The 14,784-nt window shown below is 58.8% G+C and overlaps 2 protein-coding genes across 2 annotated transcripts; both read left to right on the top strand.

Moving 5' to 3' along the window:
• The first annotated feature begins 347 nt into the window (after window positions 1-347).
• USF2 (upstream transcription factor 2, c-fos interacting) lies at window positions 348-9,789 on the top strand. Its single transcript, XM_072781111.1, has 10 exons — window positions 348-452; window positions 720-766; window positions 868-986; window positions 1,163-1,363; window positions 1,788-1,938; window positions 2,063-2,150; window positions 2,437-2,495; window positions 8,704-8,798; window positions 8,915-9,043; window positions 9,146-9,789. The coding sequence occupies exons 1-10, from the start codon at window positions 391-393 to the stop codon at window positions 9,233-9,235; spliced, it is 1,041 nt and encodes a 346-aa protein (XP_072637212.1). The 5' UTR covers window positions 348-390; the 3' UTR covers window positions 9,236-9,789.
• A 2,128-nt stretch (window positions 9,790-11,917) lies between these two features.
• Window positions 11,918-13,259, top strand: HAMP (hepcidin antimicrobial peptide). The gene is made up of 3 exons (XM_072781125.1): window positions 11,918-12,190; window positions 12,871-12,930; window positions 13,027-13,259. The coding sequence occupies exons 1-3, from the start codon at window positions 12,104-12,106 to the stop codon at window positions 13,135-13,137; spliced, it is 258 nt and encodes an 85-aa protein (XP_072637226.1). The 5' UTR covers window positions 11,918-12,103; the 3' UTR covers window positions 13,138-13,259.
• The last annotated feature ends 1,525 nt before the right edge of the window (window positions 13,260-14,784 follow it).

Here is a 14,784-nt window from a genome sequence, read left to right as displayed (position 1 = left end):
CCGGGGCGGGCCGGGTTCAAAAAAAAGTCGCGGCAGCGGCGGCCGCTGCTCAGGGAAGGAGGCCCGAGGGCCGCGTGCAGCGGGCGGGGGGCGGCCGCGCTGCGTCCCGGAGCCGGGAGCCGCCGGGAGCCGGCGGGCGGGCGGGCGGAGGCGGCGGCGGCGGCTGCAGGAGCAGCGGCGGCGGCGGCGGCGGCGGCATCTCCTCCTCACATGACCCCACTGTTTGTCCCCGTGATCAGCGCGAGCGGCTCCCGTGTCTCCTCCGTCCCCTCCTGCCGCGCGGCGTGAGCGCCGGGCTCGGGGCCCCCCCGGCCGCCCGCCCCCTCCCCTCCCTCCCCTCCCCTCCCCTCCCCCCCCGGGCCCCGCGCCCCCCCCGCCCCCACCCCCCCCATGGACATGCTGGACCCGGGTCTGGATCCCGCTGCCTCGGCCACCGCTGCTGCCGCCGCCAGGTAAGAGCGCCGGCCGGCCCGTGCCCCCGCGCGCCCCGGCCCCGGCCCGGCCCCGGCCCCTCGCCCGCCGGCCGGGCCGCCATGATCCCGAGCGGCCGCCGGGCCCGGCTCAAAATGGAGGCTGCGAGGGAGGGGGGCCCGCGCCGGCACCCTCGGGCCCGGTCCCCGCGGGCCGCGACGCCGCACCGGGCCGGGCGGGACGGGGCCGTGCACGGGGCCACGGGCGGGGGCGGGCCTGACCCCCGGCTTCCCCCGTCCTGCCCGCAGCCACGACAAGGGACCCGAGGCGGAGGAGGGCGTCGAGCTGCAGGAAGGTGAGCGCTCGCGGGGCCCACCGGGGCCGCGGCCGGGTCGGGGGGTCCGGGGGCGCCCGGGCCGCGTGACCACTGACCCCCCCCCCCTCCCCCGGCCGCAGGCGGGGACGGGCCTGGGGCGGAGGAGCAGACGGCGGTGGCCATCGCCAGCGTCCAGCAGGCGGCGTTTGGCGACCACAACATCCAGTACCAGTTCCGCACAGAGAATAATGGAGGACAGGTGAGGCTGCGCGCCCCGAGCCGCGGCCGGGGAGGCCCGGGTGGGGGCGGCGGCGGCGGCGGCGGCGGCGGCGGGCGGCGGGGAGGGGCGCGACCCGGCCGCGGCCCGGACCCGGAGCCGGAGCCGGAGCCGGAGCCGGAGCCGGAGCCGAGCCGCTGCTCTGCCGCCCCCTGCAGGTGACGTACCGCGTCGTCCAGGTGACTGACGGTCAGCTGGATGGCCAAGGCGACACGGCCGGCGCCGTCAGCGTCGTGTCCACGGCCGCCTTCGCGGGGGGGCAGCAGGCTGTGACCCAGGTGGGTGTGGATGGGGCCGCCCAGCGCCCCGGCCCCACTGCCGCCTCTGTGCCCCCAGGGCCCGCAGCGCCCTTCCCGCTGGTAGGTGCCCACCGCCCCCGGGGGGGTGGCCAGGGGACACGATGCTGTTCTTGGGAATCCCCAGAGGGTGGGGCAAGTGAGACACCGCTGCTGCCTCTGGGCCGCCAGGCGGTGTGGGTCAAATCCCAGCTCTGCAAGGTGAAACTTGGGTCGGGAGCATTGGAAGACCTTTTTTCTCTTCTCCTTCTGTAAAATGGGAGTGAAGGGAACAGGAAAGTCTCTTAGAGATAAAAGCGGATCGAGGTATCAAGCGATTGCAGGGCATCCGCTGAGCCCCCGGGCTAGGAGACAGGACGGAGTGGCACTCGTAGCCGTTGTTTCCCGTCCTCCAGAGGATGCGGTGAACCATGAGCCGCGGCAACAAGGGGACCAGTCGGCCAACAAAGACGGCTAAGGGTGGCCTCTGTGTCCTCCTACTCCCCAGGCCGTAATCCAAAATCCCTTCAGCAATGGCGGCAGCCCGGCAGCTGAGGCTGTCAGTGGGGAGGCACGGTTTGCCTATTTCCCAGCATCCAGTGTGGGAGATACCACAGCTGTGTCCGTACAGACCACAGACCAGAGCTTGCAGGCCGGAGGTAAAGGGAGGAAGGGGCCAGGGCGGAAGGCAGGGGAGGCAGCAGGCCTAGCAGGGAGGGAAGCCCCCCAACTGGTTCTGGCTGCCCCCCCTAGTTTTCACACTAACTCCTGCTTTTGCTGCAGGCCAGTTCTATGTCATGATGACGCCACAGGACGTGCTTCAGACAGGAACACAGAGGACAATTGCACCCCGGACGCACCCCTACTCCCCGTACGTGCGGGACACCTGGGCCCAGAAATGGGGGACCCTGGGAGGGTCTGGTGTGAGGGGGCCAAAGGAAGGGGAGGTGTTCTGGGATGGGAGCCAGACAGTTGAGCACAGAGCAAACAGCGTGTTTTTTGGCCTTCTCTGCTTCTTGAATTAAGTAAGTAATTAGCGTTCTTCTCTTTTTGCGTAAGAGTTTATCTCACAGAGGTAACTTTAAGTCTGACGTCTTAATAGATGTTTAGACAAATGGGACCTGAGATAACGTATGCCCATTTCTTTCCTCTTCTAGGAAAATTGACGGAACCAGAACACCACGGGATGAAAGAAGGAGGGCCCAGCACAATGAAGGTAAGGTCAGGATGGAGTTCCTGGGCTCCACGGGCACATCCGGGTGCAGTGCTTGGTGTCCCGGATCACTGGCACACCACAAGTGCATAAGAGGTGTTTGTTGGATGCTGGAGAAGGAGAAATAGGTAGAAGTGGGTTGTCAGGAACGTAGGCAGGAGGTGCGATCCGGAAGGCGTTTTGTCACGCTGGCTAGTGATCTTGAATTCACGGTCAACATCTGAAATGGCAAATTTCACGTTCACATACAGAGTTTCTGCTTATCTTGACAAATCAGTCTGATTTGGTTTCCCTAGAACTTTCCCACTGGCAGCTGTTTAGCTTGAGTCCCTCATTCCTCCATTCCCCTGCCACCTGACTTCCAGAAGCAGCTCTGGTGTGCCAGGGAACACATCTGAGATTGAAGCTCCCGGAAACTATGCCTCTGGCTGGCTGAGGCCAGAGCATCATGCTCTTCCGGGAAGCACCATATCCTACCCTCAGGTCCTTTTGGCCCTCGGTGCTGTCTCTCAGTCCTCCAACCCTCCCCTGCCCCCAGTCGGTAGCCACTGCAGTGGAAGAGGTAGCGTGCGAGTCCAGGGGAACATTTACACCCAGACAGTCGTGTCTCAGCAGATGTTTCCTCAAGGTGGTTCTAGGCTGGGCAGCGTGCACCCAGGCCAGGTCTGGACCCTGGTCTGCAGTGTGAAGGAGGCTGAAAGGAGTTGAGGCTGGTGTCTTCCCAGGAGAGCTGACCTTCATTCGGGAGTGCCTTTCAGGCAGAGGGGAGCACAGGCTGGAGGAAGTGCAGAGTGGGAAAGGTTGCTTCGGGGAGTGCTGGTTTGGTCATAGCAGAGGTTCCATGCGGAGTGCTTGGGGACAGGGGACCAGGGAGGACTCAGGAAGGCATTGAATGTCAGGGTGACGCCCCAAGAGCCTGAACGCGTTCGGTTGGCTGTGGGTCTTTGTGGCTATGATCTGAGCAGCTCACTGAGCTTGGCGTTCATGTATCTGTACCCCACGTCTGCCTGGGTTTTAGGCCCTTGGGTACCGCAGATGATAGAACAGATGACGTCTTGGCTCTCGCAGTGCTCGCAGTGGTGGGAGAGACAGATTACACTAAGCTCCAGGGGTGTGAGGTAACATGGGCCCCAAGAAGGAAGATAAAGCTGCGAGGGAAGGTGGAGAGTGATGGCGGCGTGGGCTCCGTAGGCCTCTCTGAGAGGTGACATGGGAGCAGAGGCCTGAACGGGCCAACCAGGTCCCTGGAGAAGAGTCGCAGGCAGAGGGATGGGCAAGTGCAGCCAGGCCAGAGCCGGAACAGACTCGATGTGTTTGAAAAAGAGCAGGATTCACAGAAGGAAAGAGGAAGTTGGTGGAGTTTCGGGAGGGCTGGCCGGGTCACGTGGGGCCTTGTAAGACCAGCATTCCTACTCCGGGGTTTTGGTCTAACTGGAGGGGAAGCCAGCAGAGGGGTTGTGTACAGAGGCTGGATGGTAAGGGTGATGGGACACCAGAGGCCGGGAGCGTGGGAGGTGACTGCGGATGCTGGCCTGAGACAGGGCACGGCAGGATGTAGGGGAGCGCGTCGGGGAGAAGATTCCAAGGCCAGAGAAGCGGGGTTTCATGATGGCGTCAGGTTGGTTTGGAGGGAAGGGGGAGAGCCTGAGCGTGGTTGGTGTGTCTGGGGGTGTCCCGGCTGCTTCTCAGTCCCTGCGCCTGCCCAGTGCTGCGTAAGGTGGTGTTAGCATGACTACTAACTGGGGCTCGTGGCGAGTTCAGCCCGTCCAGACGCACGAGGCCCCCAGTGGTGCTAAGGCCACCGCAGACACTTGGGGGGTCCCATCCAGCCACCGTCCACCCTCCGCCTTTCACTAGCTAAGTCTCTGCCAGGTCTTGAATGTTTCTCATCCTCCAGAAGACAGCGATCTTTCTCCGCACCTGTCCTTACATTCCAGCTGCACCCACCCTCTCTCCTAACCTGTGCCCTCCCACCCACCCTCTGCCCATCTCCCTGTACCTTGGCAGTCTGGCTCATTTCTCTACCAAAAGAGGTCTGTCTGAGGTCACCCGTGACGACCTCATTGCCAAATCCACTGGCTCCCTTTCCTGTCTTTGCTCCAACCATCTGACCCTGCTTGTTCCCCTTTCGGGAATGTTCCTTTATGCTTTACTCGCTCTGCTCTTCCTGCCCGGCCTGCTCCTCAAAGCAGAGTTCCCCAGTAGCTCCGGGAAGCTTGTCAAGAATCACGAGCTCCAGGGCTGTCCTCTCTAGGTTCTGAACGAGTAGATCAGAGGGGGGCCCAGGAGCCTGTATTTCAACAAGGTGCCCTGGTGATTCTTCCCATTGGAGAGGCTGGGAAACTGCTTTGATTGTTGGCATCCCTTAAGGTCTGTCCTGCCTTCCATTGGCCTCAGGAGAGTTGAATCCTTAGGCCCAGGGATGGGCAACACCCCCAAAGCCTATCCCCAACTGTAGGTACCCATCATTGCTCCAGAAAGGAGTATGTGATTCGGACAAGGTGAGAACCGCTCCTTGGAGTCCTCCCAGGGCTCCCCCGCACCCCAGACCCTGGCTGTGTGCAAAACTGTTCTATTCCATTCTTCTCTCTTGAACTCCAGACCCATAGCTTGAACTGCCCATTAAAAATCTTCATTTTTAGACGTCCTTAGACATTTCATACTCAATTGTCCAAAACAAGCACAGCCCCCCCCCCCGCCCCCCGCTGCTCCCCAAGCCTCCCAAAGGCTCCCATGCAACATTTCTTTTTCCAGAGTGGTAAAAGACACCCCTGTTAGAATTACCCAAGCTAGAACCGAAAGCCAGGGCCACCCTGCTCTGTCCCTTCTCCTTCCCTCACATCCTCGAACCCCAAGATTTTGTGCTGCAGTGGGCCTCAAATCAGCTTCTCTTTCTCCTTTTCCCTCTTTCCCACTGCTTCTTGGGACTGTAGGAGCCCATCCTCAGGCCCCACGGGGAACTGGAGCCCTTGTTGTGCCAGCCCATTGCAGCCGGGTCAGAGTTTGGGCCCACTGTGGCCGGGAGCCTCTCAGGAGCCAAAAATCCACATCTTTAGGTGAAATCTGATTTTTAAATGCAGGATGGATTTGCTTTTTCTATTTCATTAGTTTCTACTCTTAATGTTGCTAATTCATTCCATCTACTTTGGGTTTAATTCGCTTTTTTTTTTTCCTCCTAGCCTTTCAAGATGATTTAAACCTTTCTCTTTTTCCTAACACAAGCCTCTCTAGTTGCAAATTTCACTCCAGTGCTGCTTCAGCTGCATCCTATTTGGGATATATTGGTTTTCATTGTCATTTACTTTAAAATACTTTCCAATTTTCCTCCTGATTTTTTGTTTGACTCATGGGTTATTTAGATGTATCTTGCTTAATTTCCAAACATTTGTGGGTTTTTTGGATATTTTATTGTTACTGATTTTTAATTTAGTTCTGTTCAGAACTATCAGAAGCGTACTCTTACTGTATAATTTCGGTTCTTTGAAATTTGTTGAGATGTATTTTATGGCCCTGAATCTGGTCCGTGTTGTGAAAGTTCCCACATGCACTTGAAGAGGCTGCGAATCTCTGCTGTGGCGTGGAGGGTTCCCTCAGCATCAGCTGGGTCAAGGTGCTTGACACTGTTCCGGTTTTCTATCCTGATTTTTTTGTATACTTGTTTATCAGTTACTGAGAGGAACGTTAACATCTCCAAGTATGCTTGGGAGTTTGTCTACTTCTCCCATCTGTCTTGGCCAGATTTTGCTTCTGAATTGTTTTCAATGTTGTATGGCCTAACTGAAGCACTTCTGTGGAGTAGACGTGGCCTGGGTCTCAACTGGTCGTCCTCCATTCCATTTCCAACGTGCCAGGATGGTCTTTCTGAGCCACGGGCCGGACCACCTCCCCATCTGCTTGATGAAAGGGCCCAGACCCATTAGCAGGGCATTCAAGGCCTTCCCAACCTGGCCTTTGCCACCACCTGCCTCCGCCCCCTCCAGAGTATTTCCATGGCCCCATTTCTGCATTTCCTACACCTGTCTGCCTGACGCCCCTCAGAAACCAGCCCACATGTTCCGTCTCCCATCTTCCTCTGAAGGCTCACCACACCCCAGCCCCTGCAGAAGTCCTTGCCCTTCCCTGGCATTCCCCAGGCACTTGGTACAATCTTCCATCCTAATACATCTGCGGCGTCAGTATCCACCGTTCCCGCACGCCTCAAGGATGCTGTGAGCACCAGCCAGGCAGAGACCTGAGTCCACCATAGACTGTATGCATGGTTAAGGCAGGCAGCAGGGGCTTATTTTATTTTATTTTATTTTATTTGTTATTTTATTTTATTTTATTTTTTATTTGTTATTTTATTTTATTTTATTTTATTTATTTTATTTTAATATTAGAGAGTGCACATGTGCACAAGAGAACAGGGGGAGGGGCAGAGGGAGAGAATCTCAAGCCGACTGAGCACAGAGCCCGACCCGGAGTTCAATCCCACGACAGATCACAACCCCAGCAGGAACCGAGAAAGGAGAGTCCTTTCTCTCCTTTCGAGCATGCCTGCTCGACCTACTGAGCTCCCCTGAGCACACTGGGCAGGAAAGCAAACAACAACTACAAAAGTCATGCCCGGCCCCTGGCCCCGCCCTCTGGTGGCCCGAAGGGAGGGATGGCAGGAGACCCCGCACAGCACAGTGGTGCCCTGGCTTGAGAATGCCAGACGATGTGCAGGGATGTGCAGGCAGCCGAGAAGCCCTCTGCTGACGCCTGGGGAATAGAGCACACTGCTGGGGACCCGGTGGGCGGTGCCGGTGGCCTGGGCCAGATTCTTGGCTCTTCGGTGATTTTTAGCCACAGAATTGGCAGGTTGTAGGACACGGCCATCCTCGGTGGGGAGGTTCAGCTCCCCCCAGCAGTAATGGGGCACTTGGAGGTGGGGAAGGACTGGGTGGCATTGAGCAGATGAAGCCAAGTGCCAAGAGCCCGCAATGGGATTTGCCTCTTAGGGGCCAGGCATGTTGTTTGTGAGAACAGCAGGGTCAAGGGGCAGGTGCCAGCCTCAGAGGCCATGAGGAGTAAGGGGTGTGATTCTGGCCCACCCTCCTTTCTCACTCTCACCCAGACCCCCTTCTGGGACCCCCATCGGCACCACCCAGCCTGGAGAAAATACTCCTTTGCCCTGCTTTCCAAATCCCACCTATAGGCTTAGTCTCACCACAAACACTACCTACAGTTGTCCATGAGCTGTCCTGGCAGGAGGGGTGAGGGCATGTGACAGTTGGGGCAAGTGACTGGGCTTTCTTGTGTGTCCACACCAGTGCCTAGTACTGTGCTTGGGAGGTAAGGAAGGTTCTGGCACAGCTTTGCTCCCGTAAGCGCTGAGCCATGGTCTTGGGCTCCAATGCAGGCAGCCCCGAAGCTGCTGTCATAAGGCCATTACGTGAGCTGGATGAGAAGCCCTAGAGAGAAGGCACATGCCCTGTCTGAACGGGGTTGCTGCCACTCAAGCCAGCTGACACTTTGGGTGAGATTGCTGAGTGTAATGGGACAAAATCACATATCTGGACTTTTCTAAGCAGAGTCTTCCATGAGTTCGCTCGCCCTGGCCTTCAGGGTAGGGTTTGCGTTGCCCTTGGGTGGTGCATGCCTGATGGGGCCAGGCCCCTGGGAGCCACAGTGCCGGCCTGGGCAGCTGGGGTCTTGCTGCTTGGGCTCCAGAGGAAGATTTTAACCAGGGGGTGAGACATGGTCAGACACGATTTTAAAGGTGAAGAACCAAAATTGTGGAGCCCAAAGCTCGAGAGGCCCGAGGACCGTGGAAAATCAGGCAGCAGCTGTGGAGGACCAGACAGGGGCACTGGGGTCCCGTGGGAAGGGGCTCTGGCCCATTCTTGCCTCCCAGGAACATGAGCCACAGCTCTGCTTTGCAGAAGGCACCAATGATTATGTGAAGTTTTCAAACTTAAATCTTGGCTCAGATTTTTAAAAATATGCCTGGTGGGTAAACAAAATGCACCCGCTGCCTCCAGCATCGATTGTGCCTGAAGGTGTGTGTGTGGCCCCTGAGGCCGCACCGGGTTCCTCTTGAGAGGCAGTGTGAGGGGGTGCCGGGTCTGCCCTCACCCAGACCTGCCTGGGGCAGGGGGCGGGGGGAGGGAGCCCTTCCTCCTGCCTCACTGTCCCCGCCCGGGCGCAGGGAGCATGGCCTGAGCCCCTGCCCTTGTTACCCTTGCAGTGGAGCGGAGGCGGAGGGACAAGATCAACAACTGGATCGTCCAACTTTCAAAAATCATTCCAGATTGTAACGCAGACAACAGCAAGACGGGAGCGGTGAGTGCCCCCGGCCCTTTGGGAAAGGGGGGGTTCCTGGGCGCAGGCGCTGTCCCCTGGGGGCTGAGCCCTCCAGCGGTGCCCACCAGCAGTGCTCTTGCCCCTCCACCCCCCAGAGTAAAGGAGGGATCCTGTCAAAGGCCTGCGACTACATCCGGGAGCTGCGCCAGACCAACCAGCGCATGCAGGAGACCTTCAAGGAGGCCGAGCGGCTGCAGATGGACAACGAGCTCCTGCGGCAACAGGTGAGGAGCCGGGCAGGGCGCGGGCGGAGCAGCCAGCCGGGTGCGGGGAGCCAGCCCACTCCTCGTCCACTGTCCTGTGCCCTGTCGTGTCCTGTGTGCCAGATCGAGGAGCTGAAGAACGAGAACGCCGTGCTCCGCGCCCAGCTGCAGCAGCACAACCTGGAGATGGTGGGCGAGAGTGCGAGGCAGTGATGCCCAGCCCGCGGCGCGAGGGGGCTTCTCCGGCCCCTGCTGCCCCTTCCCCAGCCCTTAGCACAGAGAGGGACAGACGCCCCTCCCCCAGCTGCGTTTTTTTATAGTAGATTTTTAACAAAACGGGGAGAAATAATGCATTTCTGTGGATAAGCTCCCACCGCTCTCCTCAACTTGAGAAGCGATCTCCTCCCTCCCCTGTCTGTCTCCCTTCTCTCGGCCCCCACTAAAGCCCCAGCACTTCTAGTGGTCTCGCCTGGAGGCAAGAGGGAGGAGGACACAGGCCCTGCCCTATCCCGCTGCCTCCTTGGTCTCTAGAGGTACTGAGACAGGGTGCTTTCGGGAAGGAGGGGAGCCTTTAGGGGGGCCACCCTGGGGCCTGGACCTGAGCAGGGAGGCCATGTCCCACCCCACCTCTTGTTTCTGGATCCCTGCTCCCCTTTGAGTGTGTGTGTGTGTTTTAATTTTCTTTATGGAAAAGTGGACGAAAAAATAGAGAGAGAGAGAGAGGTATTTAACTGCAATAAACTGGCCCCATGTGGCCCCGCCTTGTCTGTTTGTGTATCTGTCCATCTCGGGTATGGGGAGGGGGTCCGGGGTCTCTGCGGTGCTCCACGAGGGTGGTTAGTGCCTCGGCCGCTGTTTGTGTGGCTGTGTGCGGGTCCCTGCCATCGTCTCCCACCTGGTCCCCAGGCTGTTGGGCGGATGGGCGGAGAAATTAAGGAATGGATATCCTCTTTGAGGCTCCAGGTGCGCATATGTGGTGTGAGGGCGTGGGAAGCTAGGGTCAAGGACATGGCACATGTGTTTGGAGGAGAGGCTGGGGTCTCTCCTGTCATCTGTTACTAAAAACAGAACTGGCTCCTGACCCTGCCCTTAAGGGGTTGAAGCCCTCCCCTCTGTACCAGCCAATGGTGGGGCCTGGCCTTGAGCCCCCCACCCCCAGGAAGGGCAGATGGCCAGGAAGCCAGGCTTGGCCCGTCAGCCTGTCGCCTCATACTGTGGCTCTGGCGCCTGTACTGTGACCCCTGCCCTGGCTGATGACGAAACCTGGCCTGAGCGGAGATGCAGTGATGCGGGGTAGTGCTGGGGGACACTGCTGCTTCTCCCCATGGGTGAGTGTGGGCCCTTTGCTGCCTTCTGCTGCAGCCCGCGGCCCCATGCAACTCCCTGGACCTAGTCCGGCCGGCCTAGTCACCTGGCTGAGCCCTCCACCCGGTCCTAACCCAGATCCTCCCAATTGGTCATCCCCCTGACAACCCCATCTCCCTTTCTTCCTCCATCTGAGGCCGTCTTAGAGCCAAGGTGTGTGCAGCAGGAAGAGCCTCACGTGAGGTGAACGGGAGGCAGAGGGCAGGGAGCAGCCTTCACTCCCTGGACCCCACACCCCCCAGTTTTGTGGGTTTTGAGTGGGCCTTGGCAGCAGTTCAGGGCTGGGAAGAGTGTTCATTCCTTGGCAGCATTGTGCACAGGCTCTCATGCCAGAGCTGACCCAGGTGGTCCCAGAGTGAGTCAGGGAGGCAACATGCCCAAAGGCCTATGTGGAATCAAGGTTCGTGGTTCCCTGGCACATGTGCACCCAAAGACGGTTCAGAGTGGGTAGGAGTGAGGTTGCCACGGTCAGGCAACCTGGTTCATCTCCATCCAGTGACCTGCTGGAGAACCGGCTCTCCAAAAGAAAGGCCCAGGTTTGTAGTGTCAGCCGGTGTCTGTGCTTTAAATACACCATCGCTGGATGCAAGGTGCCAGGGTGATGTCTCACAACCCGCTGCTGGGACGGGGGCGCGTGATCACGGAGCCGTGGGACCCAGGCCTGGCACAGTCCCCTGTGGCCGCCTGTGCTTGTGGGGAGCCGGGAAAGCCAAATGGGGAGAACATGGGCCCCGGGTCAGGTTGCTCACGCTGGAATCCCAGTTCCTGCCTCTGCCTGAGTGAGCTTGGGCAGTTCCCCAATCTCTGCCTCCAGTTCCTCCCAGAAAGTGAAGAAAACAAGTCATGGGGTGGGCATGGTGCTAAGAGGGAGCAGGGTCTGGGCAGCCGGGCCCCTGGGGTCGGTGGCTAAGCAGGCAGCTCGGGCCCCGGCCCCTGAATATGGAGCAGAGCCCAGCACGGGGCAGGCAGGAGCTGCTCAGAGGACAGGTGGCACAGGCTGGGGTAACACAAAAGCGGGTCAGTACGTGTCTGCCGGCATAGGAGAGGCGGGCATCCGATGTCAGCCACTGCTAACCCTGGCCCAAAATGCACGGGGACGTTTTCCAGATACATTTTCTGATAACAGAAAACCACACTCGCTGGGGGCTTGTGCCGACACGAGCTGCTCCTGGCTGCCCCAGTGCTTCGCGCCAGAATCCCTGCCGGCGCGAAGGGAGCCTGAAGCAGTAGGAATTGTGCTGGGCACCCCCGAGGGACCCACAAGTGACAGCCAGCCTAGCCTTCCTGTGGACGCGGACATCCGGAAAGAGTGCAGAATAGAGGTCACCTCACCTGCTCATCGACCTGTTCGACTCTTGGGGCAAAGGGGGGACTTTTATTTTCCGCCGTCAACAGATGATGCCATGTCAGGGAAAGTGTTTCCCAGGTGGCTGGCTAGAGGCGTGTGTCTGTGTGTGTCTGTGGCCCCGTCTGCCCCACCCCCTGGACACACCTCTGCTGGCTAAGGGTGACATAACACTGTTCCCTGTCACTCTGTTCCCGCTTATCTCCCGTCTTGTCGGCGCCACCACCTTCTTGGAAATGAGTTAGGACAAAGGGGAGGGGGCTCAGCACCCCCGCCTCCCCCAGAAGGACCCATAAAAGCAACTGAATCGGGGCCCCAGACACCACAGCAAGTCTGAAACCTGACAGCAGGACAGCCAGACGGACGGCACAATGGCCCTGAGCACGCGGATCCAGGCTGCCTGCCTCCTGCTCCTCCTCCTGGCCAGCGTGGCCAGTGTCTCAGTCCTTCCACACCAGGTGAGAGCCCATGGGGCCTGGGCCCGACCCGGCGGCCGAGACCCCGGGAGAGCCAGACCCTGGGGCTGGGGATCCCTTAGCACCACGCAGAGCTCAGGGACGGAAAAGGGGGGACGACGGACAGCTGCGTGAAGTGCAGGGATGGGACCCTGAGAACCAGGGCCCCGAGCCCCCTCCACCCGATGGACGGGCGGCCCGATGCCACCCCTGCCTGTGTTAAGTCCGATTCTGCACGGTGGGGATCATGCAACGAGCACGGGAGCCGAGAGAAGAGTTTTGCTCTCGCGGAGCTTACGTCTCGGTCAGGGAATTAGTGACCAGTTAAAACAAGGTGACTGTTTTAGTAAATGCTCTTCATGAGTAATGGAAAATTATGATGCTAGGAGAGCGACCACAAGGGGGGCCCTGCAGGCTTTCACTCTGAGAAGGCCAGTGGAACGGAACCGAGTGGATGCTGTTGCAGGCAGGGGGGGCATCGGGCTGGGAGGGCGCTGTCCCCCAAAGAGTAGCTGTGGAGAGAGAAGGAGACACACCTGGGATGTCCCGAGGGAAGGGGAGAAGCCGCACCGTAGGGCCGCTCCCAGGACACCAACTGAGCCCCGGGACACCGACACTTGGGCAGCAGGTGGGCGAGCTCCCCCGGGCCCTGGCCATGCTCACCACCCCTTCTGCTCCCGCAGACAGGACAGCTCACAGACCTCCGAGCCCAGGACACAGCTGGAGCCGAGGCAGGCCTGCAGGTGAGAGCACCTGCCCCCCTCTGAGCCTCCCCCGGCCTCCCCTGGGCCCCAGCTCCCATCTCTGGATCTCCGCTCACTCTCCCTTCCTCCCTGCAGCCCACGCTCCAGCTCCGGAGGCTAAGGAGGCGAGACACCCACTTCCCCATCTGCATATTCTGCTGTGGCTGCTGTAAAACACCGAAGTGTGGGTTCTGCTGCAGGACGTAGAGCGCCCCGGCCGCCCCCCTCCCCGGTGCCCCCTCCACTCCGTATTTATTCCTGCTTCGCCCTCCACCCCTCGGTGACCAGACTTGGAATAAAATGGCTGGTTCTGTCTGCTGTTTTCCATACTAGCCTGTCCACTGTCCTTTCTTCCCGCCCCAGGCCTGCACCGGAGGTTGGTTTCGGGCCCGGCCTGGTCAGGGCCAGCACTCGGGAGGGCGTGCGGGCTCAGTGTGGACGGGGCTTGGCGCGGAGGCTCGGGGAAGGAAATCTGTTTCCTGTTCTTCCCTTCCTCCCCCTCTTCAGAAGCCCTAGAATCTCTGCTGCAAGAGCAGGGCCTGGAAGTTAAACCAAGTTTCCTCTCCTTGAAGTTTTCTTGAGACAAGGTTAACGGATTCAGAGTCCTCACAAGGGTGCTCACAGCAAGGTCCGGGGAACCCCTCACAGGGCTCCACTGGGTGGAAACCACTAAGATGTTACTTGCCTCCCTCCCTCGCCTCCGTCATGGGTGTACAGGCCCTGCGATGTGGGGTCACCTCACCGCTCTGACGATAACGGCTTGGGTGCTCGTGCGCCTTGGGCTTTAAAAATATCCCAGTCTGTTTTCCGATACAGTAAGCAGCTGTCAATCAAACCCACTTGAGCAGAAATGTTTTGGGGTGTCCTCCATAATTCTGCAGAGCAGAAAGGGGTCCTGGCACCAAGACGTCGGAGAACCGCTGGCCTTCCAGGCAGACACAGTGAAGGAGCAGGGGGCAGTGGCTGGGTTTCAGGGGAGCGCGGGAAGCTACGTCCTCTCAGGGAGGACACGCCGGCCCTGAGATGTGCTGGAGAATATCGCTCACCTCCACAAGGAGGTCAGCTCCCTCCCAATCTTCTCGAAACCGTATCCCTCTCAATTCATCCCATTTCCCCACTTTTGACAGAAACAGAAGATGCATTTCTCTCTTCTTAGCCCCTAAGAACACGTCAGCACAGGCATGGTGATGAACGGCCTTGGCTCTTGGGCCCCAGTGTCACATATGGATAGGGAAGCCTGGGTTAGATGGTTAGGGGGACCGGGAGATGGCTGTCATGGCCAAAGGCAGGCCAAACATAGCTAGAGCTTCTTCTCAGGAGAAAGTGGCCATGTTGATTTTTAGGTGAAATTTCTTGATTTTTAAAATATTGACAACTGATTAAAGGGATTTTATTTTTTAAATCAACACTCTGGGAGCCAAACTAAACCCAGCTGGGAGCCAGATCAATCCCGTCCACCACCCTCTGTCTTGTAAGCCACAAGAGGCCCATCGCCTGGAGAGGTTTTTCTGAATGGAGGGTGGGGAGAGGAAGGCAGGTGGACAGCATGGTCCATGGTCATGGACCATGAGCTTCCGGATCTTGCAGACATCTTCGTTCCACTCTGCAACCCCGCCTCCTCATCTGAAAAAGGAGAAGTTTCTGCAGTGTTCAGCTCCTCAGGCTGTGCAGCTGCTTATGACTTATGAGCTGAGATGTGTGTGTCGCCCGTCTCCCAAACTTAAATGTTGAAGTCCCAGCTCCCAGCCCCTCAGATTGCAACCTGATTTGGAAATGGGGTCTTTATAGAGATAATCAAGTTAAAATGAGGTCAGTAGGTTGGACCCTAATCCAGTTGGACTGGTATCCTTATAC

Source organism: Canis lupus, chromosome 1 (assembly GCF_048164855.1).
Source record: "Canis lupus baileyi chromosome 1, mCanLup2.hap1, whole genome shotgun sequence".
NCBI classification, from domain to species: domain Eukaryota; kingdom Metazoa; phylum Chordata; class Mammalia; order Carnivora; family Canidae; genus Canis; species Canis lupus.
This window is presented reverse-complemented; position numbering and strand designations above follow the sequence as displayed.

Bases quoted from the DNA above. Each gene is read 5' to 3' on its own strand.
- USF2 (XM_072781111.1), top strand. From the start codon at position 391: ATGGACATGCTGGACCCGGGTCTGGATCCCGCTGCCTCGGCCACCGCT. The intron at 767-867 runs GTGAGCGCTCGC...CCCCGGCCGCAG, and splicing joins GGGCGTCGAGCTGCAGGAAG to GCGGGGACGGGCCTGGGGCG. The intron at 987-1,162 runs GTGAGGCTGCGC...CGCCCCCTGCAG, and splicing joins CAGAGAATAATGGAGGACAG to GTGACGTACCGCGTCGTCCA.
- HAMP (XM_072781125.1), top strand. From the start codon at position 12,104: ATGGCCCTGAGCACGCGGATCCAGGCTGCCTGCCTCCTGCTCCTCCTC. The intron at 12,191-12,870 runs GTGAGAGCCCAT...CTGCTCCCGCAG, and splicing joins TCTCAGTCCTTCCACACCAG to ACAGGACAGCTCACAGACCT. The intron at 12,931-13,026 runs GTGAGAGCACCT...TCCTCCCTGCAG, and splicing joins GAGCCGAGGCAGGCCTGCAG to CCCACGCTCCAGCTCCGGAG.